We start from the raw sequence: 25,356 nt of genomic DNA, 5'->3' as shown, positions 1-25,356 counted from the left end.
ACATCCCACAAACTGTACAAGACGAAGAAACGCAATCGTGAAGGTGTGTCACATATTTGTAACTTATGATACATGTTAGACCAAAGTGATGTGGGCAGAAGACAGGGAACTGTTATTATTGAGCTAACAAGTACACTTGATTGACCTTAAATAATAACAATAATAATAATAATAATAATCTGTTCTTTTTATATAATCAGTTATGTTATGGAATTCCACAATTTAGCAAAAAAACCAGAGACCATAATGCTGGTTGCTCGTGTTTAATCACTCATTTATCTACCAACAGTTCTGAGTCGACTGTAAGATCGAATACATTTTATGCCCATTAATAACTGACAATGGCTGGTTAACAGGTGCTCCATTCCCATCATTCAGCGCTTTTGCACTTATAACAAACTATTCATGTCTTCTCTATCTTTTCTTGTCATGGTTCCTTATTTTTTTTTGAAGAGGACCTAATTGCTGCCAAAGCAACTATTTAATCCTTTAAATCTTACCAATAGATTTGCAATGGTCATTTTGCTCCAGTACTTAAATGACGGTTTCATTAGACAACAAAACATGATTTAAACAGTGGATCTGAAACTGTGAACTGGTATTTTAATGTTGCCTCTTGAGTGAAACGGCTTCTTCCTCCCTGAGCGGCCTTCCAGCCCAGGGACCGTGCAGAACTCTTTCCACCGCAAATATAAAAACTCTCCTCTGAGCTAAAGTTGGCGTCTTCACGAGGCCTTTTGCTTTTGTACGCAGACGGGTTTTGGTACACCAAACACAAAATAGTAACTGGACATCGCCATGGTGTTCATACCTGTCTGAACAGATGAGCACGACACTCTGTGGCATCTGTAAATTCAATCAATCAATCAATCAATCAATCAGATTTGTATAGAACCTATTTGATTCACCTGATTGTGATTTTATTTTTTATTAAATCTCGCCATGATGTCACACAACATCACAACACAGTGAAACAAAAAGAAACAAAAAAATTCTCCTAAAACTGATCTCTCATCATCCAGACATTCAGAAAGTAGAAATAATCTTTTTTAATCCTCCCTGAGCTGCAAGGGGAAATGTTTAATCTGATGCAGTAAACCGCATTGAGAAGGTAAGAATAACAATTTTTTAAAAAAATAGCCGGTGCATTAGTTTTGGCCCTCTAGACGTATGTTTATAGAAGCATTTTACCTGCTAGATAAAGTGTTTAAAATAAAAACAAGAAGAATAAAACACCTCCCCCTTTTGTTTCACTTAAACAGATCCTCCAGAGAGATCTTCAGCTGCTGCAGCTCCAAAAGCCCAAGTGAGTATTTCATCTACAACTACAAGCAAAGTCAAACAACAAACAAATGTGACATATATCTAGTAGCAGTGTACAATAATCTCTTCTTAGTTGTTAAATTTCTTAAATAAAAACCGGTGTTTACAAAATTGCCTTGATGGTGGGGAAGGTTTCTCAACAACCGTCATGAAAAGACAAAACAAAAGACGTTCCTTTACAAAGCTTTGTGCAACTTGTCGCAAGATATGTTGTGAAAACTCCTCTTTTCTTACAAGTAGGATTCTGCGGAGGCAGCTGACCTCCACTACGCTACGGTCAGCGAGAAGAAGAACGCCATCAGCTCAAGGAGCAGAGTGAAGCCAGCGATGTGTGTACATACTCTACTCTAAAGCAGTAGAGCCGGACGTGGCGAACATGTGGCTTTCCTTCATTTTGAAAAAAATTTAAAATAAATAAATGAAATCCGACATCCTCTACAGTATCAAGCAAATGCTCTCCGTGTTTCTGATCAATGTGTGTTGAATAAAGAAGAAGAAAACCAACTGGTCTCAGTGTTGGGAGGTTTCAGGAAGAGAGCGTGCAAACAACCTGGGCGACCTCGAAGACTGCAGAGGTGGCTCAGGGAACATTTTACTGTAAAAGCAAAACCACTGACATTATGTATGGATGTAGAGCAAGTCAATATGTGCTGAAGCGACCGGTGAGGTCGGCAACTCTTCACAGGCCGCGCATGTTGGACCCCCCCTGTGCTATTCGTGGTCTCAGGCAGGAAGTCTCTGCAGTCGTTTGATGCCTTGCAGATTCAAAGTGTGACTCTGACTAAAATACAAGAAACTCAAAGCTGAGCGAAAACTAGTTTTTGATAGAAACTGAGTTAAGTGACAACATGTAATAAAGAAACATTATAGACGCTGTTCAACATTTCTAAAGTTTTTTCAGGCTACGGTTTATTTGTTACACTGATGTAGAGCGATGTGAAAAGGTTTTTAACCCCTTACATACTTCCTGTTGTTGCTGGATTATTATTTTTTTTATTTCAGTCGGACAAAGATGATCTGAGTAAATGCAAAAGACAATTTTTTTTTACAATAAAAACAAAAAAAAAAACAATCCTTTTGGTAAAGCTGAGTTAGGGGACTTTGTTGTGTTTGGCTACATTTTCAGTTTTACCAGCCAACCTCAGGTTTGATCACTTCCTGGTCTTAAGAATTAAAAAAACATCTAAGTAGAAGATTTTTTTTGAACATTTTATACATTTGCTGTACAGAGAAATGGATCGTGTACCGAGCTGAAGTATCTCTTCAACTTCCTGTGCGGTCTAGACTTTGTAGATTGGATCTCAATATGGTTTATGTGAAACGGATATGCATATTTATGAGCCTTTTTTTTTTTTCTTCTGTCTTTGTGGTTCAAGGGAGGAAATCTTTGCTTTGGTGCCGTCAGGTGCAGCTTCTCGCTTACTTTGTACCCAGAATAACAGAAATAAAGGACTTTGTGGTTTTGTACATCAGAGCAAATATCACATGTCATTAATTAAAACGTAAAGCTGCCTATGTGATGGTTACAGTTTGATTCAAAAACAAAGGACTTACTGAAGATCCATTAAACCCGACATCAAACCTAAAATGGGATGGATGGAAAAAAAAAAGAAAACTTACTTTTGCTATTTATGAAGATTTTATTTCATACGTTTGACAGTGTTCAGATCGATCCTAACCACAACACACATCAGCTGGATTTGAGCGCCCCCTTGTGTTTGGTAAAGTAACACAAGGAGGCTTATATTACTGAGCATAACACCTGCTAAGTAATATAAGTACAATATATTTTATTTTGAAAAAGAGAAAAGAATTAGGTTATGGTTAAGGAATTTGAGCAGTTTTTGAATAAAATGAAGGTGAACTGTGTCATTTTGAGATTTTATTTTGTTTGATTCTGGATTTAAACACGTTTCTGAATACATGTCAGTATCGCTAACAATGCTAACATGGTAAAAAGGTCACATTTTTTGTACAAAAGCCATTAGGCTTTGGGGAATTTTATGATAAAGTTTGACTAATTTTATTTTGCGTCTAGCTGGTTACATAAAAAAAAATAATCAAAAATTCATCAAGAATTGACCAAATATTTTCAGCGTCGTGTCTTCATGTGGAATCATATTATTTTACGTCGATGTGCCTGGATCAAACATTTTCTCAAAGCAAGCTAAAATCATTCTCAAGACATATCTGAGAATATTTTGGTCATTTTCTGAATAATGGATTTTTTGTATTTCCTATATATGTATATATTTTTTAAATGAATACTTCTTTGAACTTGACACCAGCTTGATGTTATTCCACTTGTAGATATGACCTTATGAAAATATTTTGGTAATTTATTGATAAAAATTTTATTTTGTATGAATTTATTAATTTCGGTATAAAACGTTTAATGGCTCACTCCATTGAAACAAAACTTGATCCAGGGGCATGGACATAAGAAAATATGAATTAATCTGCAGACATGACCACTTGAGAATGTATTGGTAATTTTTTATTACCAATTATGAATTTTGCTTTAAATTGTGGTAAGTTGTGGTTATGTTGTGAAATAGTAGTTGACATGAGTATTTAACGCCAATCTGGGGGGAATCAAAGGATCATGTGAAGCCCATGTACTTCCCATGTAGTTCAAGGGTCGTACGCTACATCACCAGCCCTAACCTTTGACACAAAGCATGATGGATCCATATTTCTGAGCCTTCTGTCTGAATGTCACTGCAAAAACCAAGACTGTAAACGCTTTTCTTGTCCAGATGTTGTTGAGTCTGTGCATAATTCTGTCTGTTTCCTTTCCTTAGCTGACATCAGTGGTTTTCTGTTGCTGTGTCCCATCTGAGTTTATATGTGCGCTGTGCATTTAAAGACGATGCTATATACTTTGGTTGCAGCAAGTTGTTACTTGACCTTCTGTTGCCTCTCTATCATCTTCTACCAATTTGCTGATTCTCCTCTTACATTTCACATCAGCTGTTGCTCACTGGAGGCTTTTGAGGGATTTAAACTTCAACTAATGGCTGTCCAAGAAAATAACACCAGCGGAGCGGTTTCTGAAATGCTCCGATGAACCTGCATTGCACCAACAACACTGCAGCTTAGTTGCGTCTAATCCATTGTGAGATATGATCGTTTCCCTCGTCATAATGTTGTCGTTCTCATCTAACAAAAGGGCTGCAGCCTCAGGCGCCCTGTCTACGCAGGTCTGATGTGTTTGTTTGTTTTTTGTTCATTGGATGGACTTAAGTAAAGTAAGGTGTGACATTTACATCTATGAAGATGGTTCCCTAGTTAGAAACAGTTTATTGCTAAAGGTTATAAGTTTACAAAATAGCTGTGCTCAGCTTCAACTCAAATTCAGTTTTGTTAAAAGTTAAAAAATATATAGTTTTAAAAATCAGTAGAAAAACATTCACTCTCTCACCTAAAGCTGCGCAGAACTAAACTTTTTTCTCGTCCACCTGACCAAACCGGTCATTTCTCTTTCGTTTTTTCTCTTCTGCATTTGAAAATTGAAATGGGAGGATCCTTTTTGAACTTCAGGTACTTGGGTTTTCACACTGCTACTGTATGTGGCTGTGATAATGAGACCATGTTCCATTTGTAGCCACTCAGCGGGGTGACAAAGTGCGTTTCATTCAATGCAGGATGACTCTTTCAGAGGCTCTTGTCTGTCTCTCATGTGTTTTCTTATGGAACAAGGGTAAGTAACGCATTAGCTATTAAACCACTTTATATCTGGTAACATTTAAATATGACTTTCTCCTTTATTTTAGCCGAGATGAATGATTTGGAGACATTTGTGGATCACAAGACAGGCTTTGTATTGGCTGATGTTGGTGGCAACTTGTCTCTACAATGTTCTTTTGACGAAGAAGAGGCCAGTTATTTTTGGTACAAGCAATCCCTGGGACAGAAACCGCAGCTGATCTCCATGAGTTACAAATTACAGAAAGAAAGTACTTTTTACGGGAGGTTGAAAGACGACCCACGATTCAGTCTGGAAACTGAAGTAGGGAAGAGTCGGTTAAACATTTCCAATTTGCACTCTTCAGACACAGGAACATACCTCTGCGCCAGCAGCCTTTCAGTCCTGCTCAAGTTTGTGAAGGGTGTGACAGTTGTTGTGAAAGATTCAGCGGTGGGAGGCGAAGCTTTGGTCCGCCAGGCGGCATCTGAAACCGCACGGCCAGGGGACTCCGTGACTCTGAACTGCACGGCCCAAACTGGGAGCTGCCGGGGAGAACGCAGAGTTTACTGGTTCAGAAAGTCCTCAAAATATGATCCAGGACTCGTTTACTCCCGTGGAGCCACGGCGGACCAATGTCTAACAAGTCCCGACACGCATACTCACACCTGTCTGTACAAACTGCCAATGGAGAACATTAAAAAGTCTCACGTTGGGACTTATTACTGCGCTGTTGCCTCCTGTGGACGGATAGCGTTTGGAAACGGGACGAAATTGGAATTGGAAAGTGAGTCGTTTCACTGAATAATTGCTTTTGTTCTTTTTGCTTGTCTGGAGAAGAGAGAAGCTAAAACTTTGGGGTTTTGATGCTTGGATCTGCAGGTGAGGCGGTATCGCTGGGGTATTTGGCGTATTTCTTATGTGCAGCTGTGATTTTTCACCATCGTCCTAAATGTTTTGCTGGCCATCAAACTGTACAAGGAACACAAAGACAGCTGCCAAACCTCAGGTAACTGCTGGTTTTGTATTCGGGTTATCCACATTTCCTCATTTTAAAAAATGTCTCCGTCTTTCACAGTATTTCAAGGAAAGTCTTTGTTTTGTCCAGCTGCAGATGGAGAGGTAAATACAACTGAATGTGTTTAGTGAATACCAAAAATGCACGTCTCTTCAACATGTCCTGATCAGATAACTATGTTTGGAAGGAAAATTTGTTCATAATCTCTGATGTGTCCTGTTATTAGGAAGACGGTCTCCATTATGCTGCTGTTAACGTGAACCAGCCCACCCGATCAAGAAGACAGAAGAAAAGTCAAGAGACCGAGTGTGTTTACTCCTCTATGAAACAGTAGATTGAGCAGATTTTTGTCTTAAATGTGTTTCAGTTGGCAGGTTTGGAGTTTAAATGATTATGTATAAAGAAACTGAGTTTGATGCCCCGGACCTATTTCATCCCAAACTTTACATTCCTGGCTGATGTCTTGAAATGTCGCTTCAGTGTTTCCACGTATTGTGGGAAACGCACCAGTTCTTCCAGCTGGAAAACAGCAACATACTGGGATTCTGTCACACTCGTCCCTTAACGTTGGGACAGTACTGTGAGATTTGAAAGCTTCTCTCATTTTACTCACAAATAAAGCAATTGTCGTATGAGTAAACAAATCAGTTGTTGTTTGGAGCATGTTTCGAAAGGTAATGGCCGTTAACTGTATTTGCAAACTTTATTCTGTCTCTCTTGTTCTGCTTTCAAGTGATAGTTTCTTCCTCTGTGAGCGGACTGTTAGCCCACAGACCTCATAGATAATGATACTACTTTTACCAATTTCTAGCTAGCATCTTCACAAGATAATTTTCTTTTTTTTTCTTGTTGTGTTGGGTTTCATACTCACAAATTGTACAAAAACACATTTCTCCACGTCCTTCCTGAAGTGTGCAGCCGTTGGCTCTTGCTGCTAAAACAAATTAACGTGGTTTGATGATCATCCCAGTTGATAACAAGCTTTGAAGAACCTGTTAAAAAATATAGCAAAGCAACATTCTGTAAATATTTCTACTAATAGAGATATTTATAAGTATAATATTATTTTATTCATTAGCAAGTAAGTGAAGATGCGCTCCAATCTGCAGGTTTCTTTGAACAGACAAGCTTTTACCAATTTACCAAATTTGGAAAATATCTCAAAGGACCCTTTACCATTATTTAAATATATGTTAAAAATATATACAAGTTAACTTATCCTGTGTAAGTATAAAACAAAAATATTGTAAATATTGTAATTACATCACTGCTGCCAGCCTTACATGGACCATCTGACAATTTAATCTAAAATATTTTATTTAGACATTTTTGCTGAATCTAGGAACTTTATATTGTTCTCTTATTATATGCAGTACAGACCAAAAGTTTGGACACACCTTTTAATTCAATGAGTTTCCTTTATTTTCATGACTATTGACATTGTAGATTCACACTGAAGGCATCAAAACTATGAATAACATGTGGAAATATGCACTAAACAAAAAAGTGTAAAACAACTGAAAATACTCCTTATATTCTAGTTTCTTCAAAGTAGCAACCTTTTGCTGTGATTACTGCTTTGCACACACTCTGCATTTTCTTGATGAGCTTCAAGAGGTCGTCACCTGAAATGGTTTTCACTTCATAGGTCAACCTGCCCTGTCAGGTTAATAAGTGGGATTTATTGCCTTATAAATAGTCATGAAAATAAAGAAAACCCATTGAATTAGAAGGGTGTGTCCAAACTTTTGGTCTGTACTGTATATATATATATATATATATATATATATATGGGATGAAGATCCAGTGTTTCCTTGTTAATAAAACAAGTAAACACTTGTTTTATTAACACTTTTATTAGTCACTTGTTAATAAAACAAGTGATTAATAAAACATAGTGTGAAATTGATCCAAAATACATGAGTAAATCACCTCCGAAAGGATTCATTAAGTGTAAAATCAGCTTCTTCCTTAGCAATCTCAGTTCCCTGAGCTAAATAAATCCAATGTAAACTCAGTGGGACGACCAGAAAAGGGAGTCGCATGACAGAGAACTCTCTTAGCTTGGATGATTTAGAGGAACTATGCAAATCGGATTGGTTAAAGATCTGCATTGGTTAAAGATCTGCTTTTATGTCTGCCCCAACTTTGTTAAACGGTTCACAAAGTCTAAGTGCTGTCCAAATGACTTTGTGACAACGCTACTGTCAGAAGTAAAGATTACTCCTTTTTAAGACTTTCCAAAAACTATGTTATGGGGCCTACAAACATTCAGTGGTTCTACAAATATATATCTATGTATGCGTGCGAAACAGATTTTTAAGTAAAATAAAACACAGAAGCATCTCATGATGTGCAAATCAAGTAAATCTAATGAGCATTTGTTACGCAGGGCCCATAGTTCAGTGACACTGATGTTGATCTTCATCTCAGTGAGAACTTTTAAATGACTTTCATGACTTCTGACGGCATCTTAACCAATTCTGTCATCACATCTTCCTGTCTGCTGCCCAGCGTTAACACCAGGAAGGCTTACTGACTCCCTCCTCATTTCTGATTGGCTGGTAGCATCCAGCTCACTCATGAGAAAGTAGAACATGTTGAGAGATTGTATCAGTCCAGCGCAACCATTTAAACATAATGACTACTCTGAAGATTTTCTATCTGTTCTTGGCAACAGTTGGTATGTAATAACATATTTTTTTTCATTTTTAGAATATTTAATAAGTTTGCAGCTGTAACAAATGGCCACTTTTGATTTTCTCCTCAAATCTCTCTTTAGCTCCTTCGGCAGCTTTGGCGCCGTCGTCCCCTTTGGACTTTAAATCCGTTCGCGTTGGCCAGAACGTGACCTTGAAATGTTTCTACCAAGGCAGTAATGGACCGATCTTTTACTGGTACAAAAAAAGCATGGGGGAAAAAGCCCAGCTCATGTCTGAGTTCTACAAACACAAACAAAACGGCTCTCTTCACAGCGACCTGATCACCGGCGATCCACGATTCAAACCGGAACCCGGCAGCGGCGAATTCCACCTGAAGATACTGAATGCGCAAGTGTCGGACTCGGCCACGTACTACTGTGTCAGCCTGTTTTCCCATGAGTTTGACTTCTTGGAGGGCATCGATGTCCATGTGGAAGGCCCGGGCTTGAAAACCGAAGGCCTGTCGGAGTCGGAGAACGCCCGGCCGGGCGGCTCTGCGACGACACACTGCACGTTACGAAATGGGACCTACGATGGAGAGCACGGCTTTTACTGGTTCAAAGGCTCTGAAGACTCTTTCCTGAAACTAATTTACACCCACAAAAGCAGCGGCAATATGAGTGACAAGAAAGCAAACACAAAAACACACAGCTGTGTGTTCGTCCTGCCCCTGGATGCGTCTCAAGCTGTGGACTACTACTGCGCCGTTGCCTCATGCGGACAGATAGTGCTCGGAAACACAACTAACCCGGACTTAACATGTGAGTACCGATATCATAGTTTCTAAATTAAACCTATAAAATCGTTTCAATTTGTCCTTTCAAAATAAAAGACAAATAAGAACTCTATCTGTATCGTCTCCTTCTATGCAGACGACTCAGTTACCATTTTTCTGAGTGCAGCCTGTGCGTTCACCTCTGCCCTCAGTCTTTTACTGGCTTTGTTGGTGTGCAAAATCACTAAGAAGACAAAATGCATATCTTCAGGTGACACAATATTCAACTGTTTTTGATTTTACTTTTTTTAAAATTATAAATAATTGACGTTGTCATTAAACAAACATTTCCTTTGTCACAAGCAGAGTCCCAACCAAAGCACCCGTCAGCACATGTGAAGGTGAATTAACCTTTAACATTTAAGCTTCGTCCAGTCACAGTTTTCCTGCATGTTGCAACGACTATAAACACCTTTTTCTTTTTTTTTTTTTTTGGAAAGAGCTATCACACTGCAGTAGCCGTGGCGACCGACAGCTCGATGAGACAGAAGGATGGAGTCTGGAGTGAATGTGTTTACCACAGATATTAGAAGGTAGACATTTTGGTATTTGTGTCTCTGAAGACGTAATACTGAGTTTGTAGAAGAAGTCTGAGGTTTTTGTTTTGCAATTCCTTTGATACTATTATCGGCACCTGAAGCTCATCGGTTACAGAATGAACTCCTGCCTCTTGAGATGTGCAGAAACCTTTAATTTAGGGCTGAAAAGATTTTGGTGTACTGATCTAACAACCCGACTTGAGAACATTTGGTTCTTTTATGCATTTGATATTTGTATTTTAACTGTATTCTTTTAATGCAATGCCTTTACGCTTATCTGGGTTTTTTTCATGTGTTACCCTGGACGTCCTGGAAAGCATTTTGAAAGTGATTTCTGTTTGAACGATGCTGCATAAATAAACTTGCCTTTCCTTCGCGAGTTTTCCTAGCAATGTTTGTTTTTGCCAATCGTTTTTATTGATCCCATTTGAAAAAGTGACGTGAAAACCGAATGTGGAAGTGCAACGAGAGGACGGCTGGTACCACAGTGTGAGAAGGGAAAGGTTTGTTTCTTTACTGGATAATTATCACAATAGATCCATTCAACTAAAGCATAAGCTACAAATTATGACTGATGATTGTTTTTCTCAGAGAGAAAATCTCTTCCCTGTGCTTTCAGTTGTCATGGAAATAGATCCTTTTGTGCTTTTTTCTACACTGTTGAATGAGTCAACAATTATTTATGTATAACCCTGAATAGGTATACATAGAGTTACTGGCTTCTTTTGAGTTATTAATGCTATTAATTGAGAGTGAATAACAGAATACATAACAAAGAAAACACTGATTCCGTTTTAATGAGTTCCTTGTAGTTTCTCATTGTACTCAGTATGGATCAATAATCAATAAGCGCTAGCAAACAAATTATGTTGAGATTTGGCACAGAAAACTCTGGAGTCAGCCATAAACCCTATCAAGAGATCAATAGACCTGTGATTAGAAGCACATGATGTTTTTTTTAAACACTTAAAAATCTCTGTTTCCAAATTAACCAAAAATCCAAACTGTGCTGCGTTCGCCTAATCTGCCAAGTACATCAGTCAAATGGAGGCGGAACACCGAGAGTCGAGGCATTTTCTCTACGCCTGGAGACAAGCGTCTGTTTTGACTTTCACAGGGATCAGATGTAGAGATAACCTATTTCAGAACACTTGCTGTCCTACATGTTTCTATGTCTGTGGTTGAGAGGCTGCTTGTAGCATCGGTCCTGAGATGTTCTGCATTTTTTATAACACCTGTGTCAATGCGCAGCATAGGATTGATTCATCAATGCTCTGAAGAAAAGTGATAGCTCTGACCTCATCTCAAATGAGTAATGAATTTACGGCAAGTGTTCATTTTTAGGAGCAGTTATTTTTCACAACCCTTGCACTCAAATTCAAGAGCTTGGTTTCCACTCTGTGTGTCGGCACCCAGCGGTGGGTCAAAGTATTATGCACACATATTTGCCTTTTTGATTACCCAGGATTGATGATGTTTATCACCATCCTTCCTTAACCATGTAAACTGAACACCCATTTTGCCAAGTTAACGTCCATTATACTGCGCAGAACCTGCTGCACTGAGGGCTTGGAACCTTTTGTAGATCTGCAGGTACAACAGAGAAAAAAAGATTAATGTACCTGCAGATTCTGTTTTTTCTAACTCACTTTTATCAGATAGCATGTGAGGATTTACTAAAGAGGAACAACAGCCTCGTAGTGTTTTCAGGAGAGTAAAAATTGAAATCTGTCGACATTTCAGACTTATCTAAAGCCAAAAACATACGTAAATAATAAAGCAGATAAGATAAAATGATAGAAGAACTGGTTAATGTTGAGATGTTGAATTAGCCGGTGAACTATTAAGATGAACTAATTCAGTTTTATTCTATTTGAACTGAACTTGGAACTGATACTTCTTAAATGTGATGGGGGGATAGAAAAGTGTCATTCTACTATACAAGTCGGTTTGAACATATTCCTTGTACTTTATGTGTTTTCTATAATTAGTTGCTAGTACAGAATGTGTGTTATGATATTTGGTTCTACTTTCGTTGAAGCAGCACATTCTGTGTAAACCGTAAAAACAAGTTGAATTTCAAAGTTTGGAGAAATCAATGCAACAGCTGGTGCTGAATGATCAGCTCCTAAAATTCAAACGTCAACACCCCGGCAAGGTTTAATTGGTAAAAAATAAATAAAAATTTCTACCCTGTGTCATTTCTCCTGCTTGCTTGTTTCACACTAAAACCCATAAAGGTCACATTTTGCTGCCCTAACTACTGGAAGACAAAACAAGGCCAAACTCCCCACAACAAGTCTGAGTCATTCAGCTGCTTTAAATAACCACTTTTTTTTTCTTGCTATATTGTTTCCTCAGGAATCAGCAAATCAGGCTTTTCTGTGCTAAACTTTATGAACCAATCATATCAGAGCTGATAGATGTGGCAGAATGTAGAACAGCCTGGTGTTGGTACGTCTACGCATGGTCATTTTCTGCCACTTCAGTAGGCTTGGCTGCTGCAAATAAGTGGAAGTGCAAAAGCAGAAGTGGAGATGGCTTTCTTTGCGACCGTGCTCCTTCTCTGTTATCTGTGTGAGTACAAACAAAAAAAATGTAGATTAGGAAAATCTCTTTTTCTCCCTCTTTGTGCACAAACATGATGATTTCCTCTGTGTTTCGTTGCAGGTGAAGCAGAGCCCAGTGACGTCTCTCAGCCCGTTTCGGTGCGAACACTGAAGCTCGGAGAATCGGCGACCATCGAATGCTTCTTAAAGAGTGTCATTTATAATAGAGTGTGGTACAAACTGACAGCAGAGAGAAGACTGCAGGTGGTTGCAACTTATTCTTCTCGCTACAATTGGAGTGCAGTTGTTGACGAACTGAAACATCGTTATTCAGTTCATTCCAATGGGATCAATAATCACTTGACCATAACAGCAGCGTCTTGGGATGATGCTGGAACTTACTTCTGTGGAGTTCTGCGGCTGAATGACATTCAGTTTGGGTCAGGAACCTTGTTGATGCTACAAGGTATTCAGTCTATTCTCATATCCACTTAGTTTTAGTTGGACCCACAAACGGCTCTTCTGATCACAGCTGATCTGATTTCTTTCTCCAAGGCGTGAAGCTGAACCACTCTGTGGTCCAGCCGCCGAAATCCCAGCCAGCCGGGTCGGAGGACGCCGTGCCTTTCAGCTGTACTTTCCACGCCGCTCAGTGCACGGCAGAGGACACTGGGGTCATGTGGCTGAAAACCTCTCAGCGTTCCGCGCCAGAAGTCATTCACGTGTCTCGGAAAGCAGACGACTCCTGTAAGAGGACCGAGCGCGGGGAAACGACCTGCGTGCACAAGCTCCTCGTCAGAGACGTCGACTCCGACGGAGGGGGAACTTACTACTGCGCCCCCACCGTGTGTGGACAGACACAGTTTGGAAATGTGTCCATGGTTTTTAACAGTAAGAGAATCGCAAAATATATGTAATGTTTATGACATTGTTGGTTTGATTTTATGTGGAAAATATGTATCAAAAAAGTCAAATAACATACAACAGAATAGGCGCTCAATGTAAAATTAAGTGTAAATAGTTTAACAGTCAAGTCTCTATCTAGCAGTGCACTTTAAATTGGTTTAATAACAAAAAAGAAATTCTATAAATTTGCAAATCCCAGCTAATCTTTGAACAATACAGTATAATTAAAAAAAATGTTTATTTAACTAAGTCAGATCATCCTGTGAAATGTAGATTTACTGCATACAAAGCCTTTATATGCATTGAATTTGAAGATGATGGCTTACGAACAAGATTCAAAAATGTGTTTTATTCCATATAACATTTCTGATAAAAAAGACATAAAGTTTGTTATGTCCATATCATGACCCACACGAGTCTTATGGAAAACTGCTGACTTAACAGTTTTCCAGTAGAAAGTGACTGACACAATCTATAAGAAGGGTAAGTCGCAGTGAACCATTCTGAACTAGCTGCCTGCTCACACATTGCTATATTAAAACATTTTAATTCAAAGTTAAATAAGATCCAAAGTCTGGTAAACAAAGAAAGAAAAAGTTCACAAACAACATAGAAGCAAAACGCATTCAAGAGATGTAGAGAGAAGTTATAACTGAGCGCAGGACACCAACAGAATTAGCCTCACTTACTGTAATTAATCACAATGACAACATATTTCACTAAAAATGTGAGAGTATTTAAAATTTCCACTATTTCGCCACATTTTAATATGTTACCTTCTCGATGACGTCATGATTTATTCACTATGTGTCCTTCTGTTTGAAGGTGGCCTGAATCCAACTGTTGTTGTACTGGTGACGTCAAACATCATTTTTGGAATCACGACTCTCCTCCTGTCCTGGATGCTTTGTAGATCCCGGAGGAAAGCTTCTGCTGGTGTGTAAAACTACGTGCAAAATGGCATAAATGTTGCTTCTGCATTGAGTTGAGTTGATCTGAGGTTTTACTTTTAACCCATCTCCAGGGGCCCCTAAAAGAACTTTTGCTGATCAGGTGAGCTCACCTTTTCACGTTATGCTATATGTAAATTTGAATGATTATTTCATACAAGCGCCTCTTACAGACTGCAGAATCCGTCGTCTATTCGAGTGTGTCTTCGCCCCACCGAATCGTCGATTGCCGATCGTCCACAGCGACGCACAGCGGTGTGTGGTTTATTCTGACACTAGAAGCTGAAGAACAGAACCATCTTGGACTAAAGACAAAGAAGAAATACTGAATATTGTTGAATACATGTCTTTAAATAATGTATTGTAGTATAATGTTAGTAGTGAAGCATAACTGACCAAGATAGCAACGGAAAAATCAAGAATGTCATAGAGATGGTGATAATTAAATATCTGTTATGCATTGACTAGTACAGCAATCGCTATGGAAACTCTGAACCTGCTTGAACGTGTGTTGCTGTTGATGTTTTGTATCATGTTTGGGTTCTAACACTATGATTTATTTGTGAAAGTCCTATAAAGTTTTACCATTGTTGTCTTAAAGCATCAGACGAGGACAGTGTGAAAAGTGGCCGTGGAGTTGCAAGGCAATGTAAGGCTGTGGAGGAGACGGCATGGATGGGAAGGAACAGAAAGGGATAGAGCATGAGGAGATGATTGAGAATGAACCACACACACACACACACACACACACACGCACACACACACACACACACACCCACACACACACACACACCCCTGTAAAAAAACATAAAGAAGCAGTGTGGAGGATTGGGTTTGCAATACGTCTCAGGATTTCTGCTCCCCAATATTTGCTTTATTTCTTATAAGTTGATTGTTCAATAAACACTTATTGACAGATTTGTGTTTAACCTTTTTGTTAAATACATACAAACAGTAGATTTTATTTTATTTTTTAAATGCTGTTTTAATACCACAAGTAAAAATCTTTTGTTTTAAAGTTATGGCCTCGCATTATTATTCTGTGCAATCAACAAACTGCTAAACACTGACTTTTTGCTAAAAGTATTGCATGCCATTTCAGTTTGGCCTCTCCAAACCAAGCTCCCAGGGTGAGTTGGAAAAACAGCAAACTCCTGGTTTGGAAACAAAGTAAAAGAAAAAAAATGGTAATATGTGAAAAACATATTTCTAACCTTCCTAAAAACGTACTTTTAAAATATTCTGTTTTTTTAAGTTGACAGTTACTCAGAACAAGCCATTTTATCGACAAGATAGTTTTTCTGAATGAAATTTGCAAAAAAGCAGAATAATCTGTTGTGAGTAAACTTAATATTTATTCAAAAATAGTAAAATACAATTATTTTTCGTACCCCTCAAGGGGGTCTTTTGTGGGCTCTGGTTGTCCCTTATATGACAGTAGACTGACAGGAAATGGGGAAGCAGAGGGGGGAAGACATGCGGCAAATGTCGTCAGGTCCGGGAGTCGAACCCGCGACGGCCGCGTCGAGGACTCAAGGCCTCCAAATACGGGTCGCGCTAACCGCTACGCCACAACGGCACGCCCCAAAATACAATTATTGCGATTTTGTGCAAAGGAAAAAAAATGGTATATATACATCAAATAAATACTTATATATAGCCATAAGTGATTGATACAAGTATTTTGTGAGTATTATTAAATTATAGCACTACATATAACAAAGAAACCCATCCATCCATCCATCTTCTTCCGCTTATCCGAGGTCGGGTCACGGGGGGTAGCAGCTTCAGAAGGGAGGCCCAGACTTCCCTTTCCCCAGCCACTTCTTCTAGCTCTTCCGGGGGAATCCCGAGGCGTTCCCAGGCCAGCCGAGAGACATCGTCCCTCCAGCGTGTCCTGGGTCTTCCCCAGGGCCTCCTCCCGGTGGGACGTGCCCGGAACACCTCACCAGGGAGGCGTCCAGGAGGCATCCTGACCAGATGCCAGAGCCACCTCAACTGGCTCCTCTCGATAACAAAGAAACATAGAGAAAAAAATGGACATGGCTTGTTTTACATGAACAAGTCATGTTTTTTGTAACATTAAGCATTAAAATTATCCATACATTTCCTGTGATAAATTTACAGGACAAATAAATTAATATATTTTAACTAAATAATAATAACAATGGAAGACTCACTTTACTGTGTGATTGCCAGAGACACTGTGAACATATCTGAGGATTAGAGCTACACCTGTATTTTCGGATTTCTCAGAGGATTTAGGGGTGTTTTTGAAAAATCCTGGGGGGCAAAGGGTATAGGGCACAAGTTAGCTGAATGGGCCATCAGACCTTACCCTTATGCCCGACATTCTGAATTTTTAGCACCCATGGTGACCCAGTGATGGGTCATTCGGGAGGACTAATATTGGGACATTTGGGAGAATTTAATATGGGACATTTGGGAGGAATTAGAAAAGCACCCCCATCCATCCATCCATTTTCTGTTCACCCTTGTCCCTAATGGGGTAGGGAGGGTTGCTGGTGTCTACCTCCAGCTACGTTCCGGGTGAGAGGCAGGGTCACCCTGGACAGGTCGCCAGCCTGTCGCAGGGCAACACAGAGACATACAGAACAAACAACCATTCACACACACACTCACACCTAGGGAGAATTTAGAGAGACCAATTAACCTGACAGCCATGTTTTTGAACTGTGGGAGGAAGCCGGAGTACCCAGAGAGAACCCACGCATGCACGGGGAGAACATGCAAACTCCATGCAGAAAGACCCCGGGGAGGGAATCAAACCCAGGACCTTCTTGCTGCAAGGCAACAGTGCCACCAACTGCGCCACTGTGCAGCCCAACCATAATGGTACATATGGGAGGAATTTTAATGGGACATTTGGGCGGAATTAAAATTTATAAGGTTGCACATGTGATGACTCTATGTCACGGCTACCTGTAGCTTTGCAGCATCTCAAAGGACGTTACATGGCTGATTAACACTGAGTTTTGGATTTCGTCTACCAGTTTGGCCGTTGCTTTTGAAATACTCACTACAGTACGTGATTGCCGCAAAAAAAAGACGTTGACCAAACGCAACTTTTGGATTGCTCGACGTTTGAATTGTAAAGACTGTATAGAAATCTAACATGTTTGGTGAGAGGCGCAAAGCCGTGTTTGAGGTTGAAGCAATTCCCCATCATCTTACCGCTTACCTCTGTCTTTTGCCATGGTTATTGCATTGGATATCAGAAGCGAGGCTAGAATGTTGCACATGTAATCAATCTTTGTCACGACTACCTGTAGCATTTGTGGATCGCTGTCTCTGTGGCGCAATTGGTTAGCGCGTTCTGCTGTTAACCGAAAGGTTGGTGGTTCGAGCCCACCCAGGGACGACTGTCAATATTCTAGATAGGACAAAGGATGTTGTCTGGCTCATTATCAATGATTGTTGAATTTCATCTGCCATTCCTGTCCGCTGTTTCTGAAATACGCACTACAGTACATGATTGCCACATAAAAAGGAAGTTGACGAAATGCAACGTATGGATTGCTCGACCTTTGAATTGTAAAGACTGATTAGAAATCTAACATATTTGGTGAGAGTCGCAAAGCCGTTTTTGAGTTTGAAGCAATTCCCCATCATCTTACCGCTCAACTCTGTCTTTTGCCATGATTATTGCAACGGATTTCAGAAGCGAGGCTAGAATGTTGCACATGTGATGAATCTATGTCACGACTACCTGTAGCATTTCAGTGTCTCTGTGGCGCAATTGGTTAGCGCGTTCGGCTGTTAACCGAAAGGTTGGTGGTTCGAGCCCACCCAGGGACGACTGTCAATATTCTAGATAGGACAAAGGATGTTGTCTGGCTCATTATCAATGATTGTTGAATTTCATCTGCCATTCTTGTCCGCTGCTTTTGAAATACTCACTACAGTACGTGATTACCACAAAAAGGAAGTTGACCAAATGCAACGTTTGGATTGCTCGACCGTTTGACTTTGAACTAAGGTATGGACAGTATAGAAATCTATAAGGTTTGGCGAGAGGCGCAAGCAGTGGTTGACGCAATTCCACATCAACTTACCGCTCAATTCTGTCTTTTGCCATGGTTAATGCAATGGATTTCAGAAGCGAGGCTAGAATGTTGCACATGTGATGAATCTATGTCACGGCTACCTGTAGTATTTCAGTGTCTCTGTCTCTGTGGCGCAATTGGTTAGCGCGTTCGGCTGTTAACCGAAAGGATGGTGGTTCGAGCCCACCCAGGGACGACTGTCAATATTCTAGATAGGACAAAGGATGTTGTCTGGCTCATTTTCAATGACTGTTGAATTTCATCTGCCATTCTTGTCCGCTGCTTTTAAAATACGCACTACAGTACGTGATTACCACATAAAAAGGAAGTTGACCAAATGCAACGTATGGATTGCTCGACCTTTGAATTGTAAAGACTGATTAGAAATCTAACATATTTGGTGAGAGTCGCAAAGCCGTTTTTGAGTTTGAAGCAATTCCCCATCATCTTACCGCTCAACTCTGTCTTTTGCCATGATTATTGCAACGGATTTCAGAAGCGAGGCTAGAATGTTGCACATGTGATGAATCTATGTCACGACTACCTGTAGCATTTCAGTGTCTCTGTGGCGCAATTGGTTAGCGCGTTCGGCTGTTAACCGAAAGGTTGGTGGTTCGAGCCCACCCAGGGACGACTGTCAATATTCTAGATAGGACAAAGGATGTTGTCTGGCTCATTATCAATGATTGTTGAATTTCATCTGCCATTCTTGTCCGCTGCTTTTGAAATACTCACTACAGTACGTGATTACCACAAAAAGGAAGTTGACCAAATGCAACGTTTGGATTGCTCGACCGTTTGACTTTGAACTATGGTATGGACAGTATAGAAATCTATAAGGTTTGGCGAGAGGCGCAAGCAGTGGTTGACGCAATTCCACATCAACTTACCGCTCAATTCTGTCTTTTGCCATGGTTAATGCAATGGATTTCAGAAGCGAGGCTAGAATGTTGCACATGTGATGAATCTATGTCACGGCTACCTGTAGTATTTCAGTGTCTCTGTCTCTGTGGCGCAATTGGTTAGCGCGTTCGGCTGTTAACCGAAAGGATGGTGGTTCGAGCCCACCCAGGGACGACTGTCAATATTCTAGATAGGACAAAGGATGTTGTCTGGCTCATTTTCAATGACTGTTGAATTTCATCTGCCATTCTTGTCCGCTGCTTTTAAAATACGCACTACAGTACGTGATTACCACATAAAAAGGAAGTTGACCAAATGCAACGTATGGATTGCTCGACCTTTGAATTGTAAAGACTGATTAGAAATCTAACATATTTGGTGAGAGTCGCAAAGCCGTTTTTGAGTTTGAAGCAATTCCCCATCATCTTACCGCTCAACTCTGTCTTTTGCCATGATTATTGCAACGGATTTCAGAAGCGAGGCTAGAATGTTGCACATGTGATGAATCTATGTCACGACTACCTGTAGCATTTCAGTGTCTCTGTGGCGCAATTGGTTAGCGCGTTCGGCTGTTAACCGAAAGGTTGGTGGTTCGAGCCCACCCAGGGACGACTGTCAATATTCTAGATAGGACAAAGGATGTTGTCTGGCTCATTATCAATGATTGTTGAATTTCATCTGCCATTCTTGTCCGCTGCTTTTGAAATACTCACTACAGTACGTGATTACCACAAAAAGGAAGTTGACCAAATGCAACGTTTGGATTGCTCGACCGTTTGACTTTGAACTATGGTATGGACAGTATAGAAATCTATAAGGTTTGGCGAGAGGCGCAAGCAGTGGTTGACGCAATTCCACATCAACTTACCGCTCAATTCTGTCTTTTGCCATGGTTAATGCAATGGATTTCAGAAGCGAGGCTAGAATGTTGCACATGTGATGAATCTATGTCACGGCTACCTGTAGTATTTCAGTGTCTCTGTCTCTGTGGCGCAATTGGTTAGCGCGTTCGGCTGTTAACCGAAAGGATGGTGGTTCGAGCCCACCCAGGGACGACTGTCAATATTCTAGATAGGACAAAGGATGTTGTCTGGCTCATTTTCAATGACTGTTGAATTTCATCTGCCATTCTTGTCCGCTGCTTTTAAAATACGCACTACAGTACGTGATTACCACATAAAAAGGAAGTTGACCAAATGCAACGTATGGATTGCTCGACCTTTGAATTGTAAAGACTGATTAGAAATCTAACATATTTGGTGAGAGTCGCAAAGCCGTTTTTGAGTTTGAAGCAATTCCCCATCATCTTACCGCTCAACTCTGTCTTTTGCCATGATTATTGCAACGGATTTCAGAAGCGAGGCTAGAATGTTGCACATGTGATGAATCTATGTCACGACTACCTGTAGCATTTCAGTGTCTCTGTGGCGCAATTGGTTAGCGCGTTCGGCTGTTAACCGAAAGGTTGGTGGTTCGAGCCCACCCAGGGACGACTGTCAATATTCTAGATAGGACAAAGGATGTTGTCTGGCTCATTATCAATGATTGTTGAATTTCATCTGCCATTCTTGTCCGCTGCTTTTGAAATACTCACTACAGTACGTGATTACCACAAAAGGAAGTTGACCAAATGCAACGTTTGGATTGCTCGACCGTTTGACTTTGAACTAAGGTATGGACAGTATAGAAATCTATAAGGTTTGGCGAGAGGCGCAAGCAGTGGTTGACGCAATTCCACATCAACTTACCGCTCAATTCTGTCTTTTGCCATGGTTAATGCAATGGATTTCAGAAGCGAGGCTAGAATGTTGCACATGTGATGAATCTATGTCACGGCTACCTGTAGTATTTCAGTGTCTCTGTCTCTGTGGCGCAATTGGTTAGCGCGTTCGGCTGTTAACCGAAAGGATGGTGGTTCGAGCCCACCCAGGGACGACTGTCAATATTCTAGATAGGACAAAGGATGTTGTCTGGCTCATTTTCAATGACTGTTGAATTTCATCTGCCATTCTTGTCCGCTGCTTTTAAAATACGCACTACAGTACGTGATTACCACATAAAAGGAAGTTGACCAAATGCAACGTATGGATTGCTCGACCTTTGAATTGTAAAGACTGATTAGAAATCTAACATATTTGGTGAGAGTCGCAAAGCCGTTTTTGAGTTTGAAGCAATTCCCCATCATCTTACCGCTCAACTCTGTCTTTTGCCATGATTATTGCAACGGATTTCAGAAGCGAGGCTAGAATGTTGCACATGTGATGAATCTATGTCACGACTACCTGTAGCATTTCAGTGTCTCTGTGGCGCAATTGGTTAGCGCGTTCGGCTGTTAACCGAAAGGTTGGTGGTTCGAGCCCACCCAGGGACGACTGTCAATATTCTAGATAGGACAAAGGATGTTGTCTGGCTCATTATCAATGATTGTTGAATTTCATCTGCCATTCTTGTCCGCTGCTTTTGAAATACTCACTACAGTACGTGATTACCACAAAAAGGAAGTTGACCAAATGCAACGTTTGGATTGCTCGACCGTTTGACTTTGAACTAAGGTATGGACAGTATAGAAATCTATAAGGTTTGGCGAGAGGCGCAAGCAGTGGTTGACGCAATTCCACATCAACTTACCGCTCAATTCTGTCTTTTGCCATGGTTAATGCAATGGATTTCAGAAGCGAGGCTAGAATGTTGCACATGTGATGAATCTATGTCACGGCTACCTGTAGTATTTCAGTGTCTCTGTCTCTGTGGCGCAATTGGTTAGCGCGTTCGGCTGTTAACCGAAAGGATGGTGGTTCGAGCCCACCCAGGGACGACTGTCAATATTCTAGATAGGACAAAGGATGTTGTCTGGCTCATTTTCAATGACTGTTGAATTTCATCTGCCATTCTTGTCCGCTGCTTTTAAAATACGCACTACAGTACGTGATTACCACATAAAAAGGAAGTTGACCAAATGCAACGTATGGATTGCTCGACCTTTGAATTGTAAAGACTGATTAGAAATCTAACATATTTGGTGAGAGTCGCAAAGCCGTTTTTGAGTTTGAAGCAATTCCCCATCATCTTACCGCTCAACTCTGTCTTTTGCCATGATTATTGCAACGGATTTCAGAAGCGAGGCTAGAATGTTGCACATGTGATGAATCTATGTCACGACTACCTGTAGCATTTCAGTGTCTCTGTGGCGCAATTGGTTAGCGCGTTCGGCTGTTAACCGAAAGGTTGGTGGTTCGAGCCCACCCAGGGACGACTGTCAATATTCTAGATAGGACAAAGGATGTTGTCTGGCTCATTATCAATGATTGTTGAATTTCATCTGCCATTCTTGTCCGCTGCTTTTGAAATACTCACTACAGTACGTGATTACCACAAAAAGGAAGTTGACCAAATGCAACGTTTGGATTGCTCGACCGTTTGACTTTGAACTAATGGTATGGACAGTATAGAAATCTATAAGGTTTGGCGAGAGGCGCAAGCAGTGGTTGACGCAATTCCACATCAACTTACCGCTCAATTCTGTCTTTTGCCATGGTTAATGCAATGGATTTCAGAAGCGAGGCTAGAATGTTGCACATGTGATGAATCTATGTCACGGCTACCTGTAGTATTTCAGTGTCTCTGTCTCTGTGGCGCAATTGGTTAGCGCGTTCGGCTGTTAACCGAAAGGATGGTGGTTCGAGCCCACCCAGGGACGACTGTCAATATTCTAGATAGGACAAAGGATGTTGTCTGGCTCATTTTCAATGACTGTTGAATTTCATCTGCCATTCTTGTCCGCTGCTTTTAAAATACGCACTACAGTACGTGATTACCACATAAAAAGGAAGTTGACCAAATGCAACGTATGGATTGCTCGACCTTTGAATTGTAAAGACTGATTAGAAATCTAACATATTTGGTGAGAGTCGCAAAGCCGTTTTGAGTTTGAAGCAATTCCCCATCATCTTACCGCTCAACTCTGTCTTTTGCCATGATTATTGCAACGGATTTCAGAAGCGAGGCTAGAATGTTGCACATGTGATGAATCTATGTCACGACTACCTGTAGCATTTCAGTGTCTCTGTGGCGCAATTGGTTAGCGCGTTCGGCTGTTAACCGAAAGGTTGGTGGTTCGAGCCCACCCAGGGACGACTGTCAATATTCTAGATAGGACAAAGGATGTTGTCTGGCTCATTATCAATGATTGTTGAATTTCATCTGCCATTCTTGTCCGCTGCTTTTGAAATACTCACTACAGTACGTGATTACCACAAAAAGGAAGTTGACCAAATGCAACGTTTGGATTGCTCGACCGTTTGACTTTGAACTATGGTATGGACAGTATAGAAATCTATAAGGTTTGGCGAGAGGCGCAAGCAAGTGGTTGACGCAATTCCACATCAACTTACCGCTCAATTCTGTCTTTTGCCATGGTTAATGCAATGGATTTCAGAAGCGAGGCTAGAATGTTGCACATGTGATGAATCTATGTCACGGCTACCTGTAGTATTTCAGTGTCTCTGTCTCTGTGGCGCAATTGGTTAGCGCGTTCGGCTGTTAACCGAAAGGATGGTGGTTCGAGCCCACCCAGGGACGACTGTCAATATTCTAGATAGGACAAAGGATGTTGTCTGGCTCACTTTCAATGACTGTTGAATTTCATCTGCCATTCTTGTCCGCTGCTTTTAAAATACGCACTACAGTACGTGATTACCACATAAAAAGGAAGTTGACCAAATGCAACGTATGGATTGCTCGACCTTTGAATTGTAAAGACTGATTAGAAATCTAACATATTTGGTGAGAGTCGCAAAGCCGTTTTTGAGTTTGAAGCAATTCCCCATCATCTTACCGCTCAACTCTGTCTTTTGCCATGATTATTGCAACGGATTTCAGAAGCGAGGCTAGAATGTTGCACATGTGATGAATCTATGTCACGACTACCTGTAGCATTTCAGTGTCTCTGTGGCGCTACTTCGCTCACGTTAGTCGGTGTTTCTCCTCCAATGGCGCTTGCCCCTCTCCATTCTCACATTGAACGGTTTAGCCAATGTCGTACCGCCTCATAATGGACCGAGCCTATCAATGTCCGCGCTCACAATGGAAATCGGCCAATCACCGTGGCGACATGAGAACCTATCAATGTCCGCGCTCACAATGGAAATCGGCCAATCACCGTGGCGACATGCGAACCTATCAATGTCCGCGCTCACAATGGAAATCGGCCAATCACCGTGGCGACATGCGAACCTATCAATGTCCGCGCTCACAATGGAAATCGGCCAATCACCGTGGCGACATGCGAACCTATCAATGTCCGCGCTCACAATGGAAATCGGCCAATCACCGTGAGCCCTCCCTCCCTCAGACGCCCTCACGCCCCCCACCACCACAACCAAAACAAATTTCGAATTTTATTTTTAAAAATAAAAACCGTTGGAAGATTCTGAAAGTCAGATGTCAGTAGCCTAGCTTCGTTGAAGAAGGATTCGTCATCGCATCATTGATCTCTCGACCTAAACGATCTTGCTGTGAGTACCCATTAATATTGTTTATTGTCTGTTGTCGTTCAAACAGATTTCGTATTTATAATTGTACATCAGCTAAAATAATATATTGTGGGTTAAATAAAAGGGCGACATAATGATGTCATGTTCTGAGTGCAAGAGTAAGGACACATTTTATTTTATAATATAGTAGTAACATTTTAAGTTAAAATGTAAATGCATACATAGATATCAACCTATATATAGACCAACCTCGATCGATCGATCGATCGATCGAGGTTTATAGTTTTTTTTTTTTACCTCATCATAATTAGCACAGAAAACTATGGCTTTGATTTTACTTTTAAATGCTTTTATGTCATACCCATTGTTAGTTGTGCACAAAGTGCATCATTAGTTTATGGAATTTGATTCTGCTAATTCCCAATGTTATCTTCAGATGAGCAC

General features: G+C 40.6%; 2 protein-coding genes, 15 non-coding genes and 1 pseudogene across 17 annotated transcripts; all 18 read left to right on the top strand.

Moving 5' to 3' along the window:
• The first annotated feature begins 4,939 nt into the window (after positions 1 to 4,939).
• LOC102218390 lies at positions 4,940 to 6,673 on the top strand (annotated as a pseudogene).
• A 1,996-nt stretch (positions 6,674 to 8,669) lies between these two features.
• Positions 8,670 to 10,036, top strand: LOC111611447. Its single transcript, XM_023348253.1, has 5 exons — positions 8,670 to 8,712; positions 8,812 to 9,492; positions 9,604 to 9,717; positions 9,813 to 9,847; positions 9,947 to 10,036. Exons 1-5 carry the CDS (start codon positions 8,670 to 8,672, stop codon positions 10,034 to 10,036), a joined length of 963 nt encoding a protein of 320 aa, XP_023204021.1.
• A 2,532-nt stretch (positions 10,037 to 12,568) lies between these two features.
• LOC111611446 lies at positions 12,569 to 15,149 on the top strand. The gene is made up of 7 exons (XM_023348252.1): positions 12,569 to 12,622; positions 12,716 to 13,060; positions 13,150 to 13,485; positions 14,326 to 14,436; positions 14,525 to 14,553; positions 14,624 to 14,705; positions 15,052 to 15,149. Exons 1-7 carry the CDS (start codon positions 12,583 to 12,585, stop codon positions 15,147 to 15,149), a joined length of 1,041 nt encoding a protein of 346 aa, XP_023204020.1. The 5' UTR covers positions 12,569 to 12,582.
• Positions 15,150 to 17,758: 2,609 nt separating this feature from the next.
• trnan-guu lies at positions 17,759 to 17,832 on the top strand. The gene has a single exon. It is a non-coding gene; the product is annotated as a tRNA-Asn (tRNA).
• Positions 17,833 to 18,195: 363 nt separating this feature from the next.
• Positions 18,196 to 18,269, top strand: trnan-guu. Its single transcript has one exon. It is a non-coding gene; the product is annotated as a tRNA-Asn (tRNA).
• A 370-nt stretch (positions 18,270 to 18,639) lies between these two features.
• On the top strand, positions 18,640 to 18,713 carry trnan-guu. Its single transcript has one exon. It is a non-coding gene; the product is annotated as a tRNA-Asn (tRNA).
• Positions 18,714 to 19,076: 363 nt separating this feature from the next.
• On the top strand, positions 19,077 to 19,150 carry trnan-guu. Its single transcript has one exon. It is a non-coding gene; the product is annotated as a tRNA-Asn (tRNA).
• Positions 19,151 to 19,520: 370 nt separating this feature from the next.
• Positions 19,521 to 19,594, top strand: trnan-guu. Its single transcript has one exon. It is a non-coding gene; the product is annotated as a tRNA-Asn (tRNA).
• A 363-nt stretch (positions 19,595 to 19,957) lies between these two features.
• Positions 19,958 to 20,031, top strand: trnan-guu. The gene has a single exon. It is a non-coding gene; the product is annotated as a tRNA-Asn (tRNA).
• A 370-nt stretch (positions 20,032 to 20,401) lies between these two features.
• Positions 20,402 to 20,475, top strand: trnan-guu. Its single transcript has one exon. It is a non-coding gene; the product is annotated as a tRNA-Asn (tRNA).
• Positions 20,476 to 20,838: 363 nt separating this feature from the next.
• trnan-guu lies at positions 20,839 to 20,912 on the top strand. The gene has a single exon. It is a non-coding gene; the product is annotated as a tRNA-Asn (tRNA).
• Positions 20,913 to 21,281: 369 nt separating this feature from the next.
• On the top strand, positions 21,282 to 21,355 carry trnan-guu. Its single transcript has one exon. It is a non-coding gene; the product is annotated as a tRNA-Asn (tRNA).
• Positions 21,356 to 21,717: 362 nt separating this feature from the next.
• On the top strand, positions 21,718 to 21,791 carry trnan-guu. The gene has a single exon. It is a non-coding gene; the product is annotated as a tRNA-Asn (tRNA).
• Positions 21,792 to 22,161: 370 nt separating this feature from the next.
• trnan-guu lies at positions 22,162 to 22,235 on the top strand. The gene has a single exon. It is a non-coding gene; the product is annotated as a tRNA-Asn (tRNA).
• A 363-nt stretch (positions 22,236 to 22,598) lies between these two features.
• trnan-guu lies at positions 22,599 to 22,672 on the top strand. The gene has a single exon. It is a non-coding gene; the product is annotated as a tRNA-Asn (tRNA).
• Positions 22,673 to 23,043: 371 nt separating this feature from the next.
• trnan-guu lies at positions 23,044 to 23,117 on the top strand. The gene has a single exon. It is a non-coding gene; the product is annotated as a tRNA-Asn (tRNA).
• A 362-nt stretch (positions 23,118 to 23,479) lies between these two features.
• On the top strand, positions 23,480 to 23,553 carry trnan-guu. Its single transcript has one exon. It is a non-coding gene; the product is annotated as a tRNA-Asn (tRNA).
• Positions 23,554 to 23,924: 371 nt separating this feature from the next.
• trnan-guu lies at positions 23,925 to 23,998 on the top strand. Its single transcript has one exon. It is a non-coding gene; the product is annotated as a tRNA-Asn (tRNA).
• Positions 23,999 to 25,356: the final 1,358 nt, after the last annotated feature.

The sequence above is a fragment of the Xiphophorus maculatus genome, chromosome 15 (assembly GCF_002775205.1).
Source record: "Xiphophorus maculatus strain JP 163 A chromosome 15, X_maculatus-5.0-male, whole genome shotgun sequence".
In the NCBI taxonomy this organism is placed as follows: domain Eukaryota; kingdom Metazoa; phylum Chordata; class Actinopteri; order Cyprinodontiformes; family Poeciliidae; genus Xiphophorus; species Xiphophorus maculatus.
Note: the sequence above shows the minus strand (reverse complement) of the source record. Positions and strands in the feature narration are given on the sequence as shown.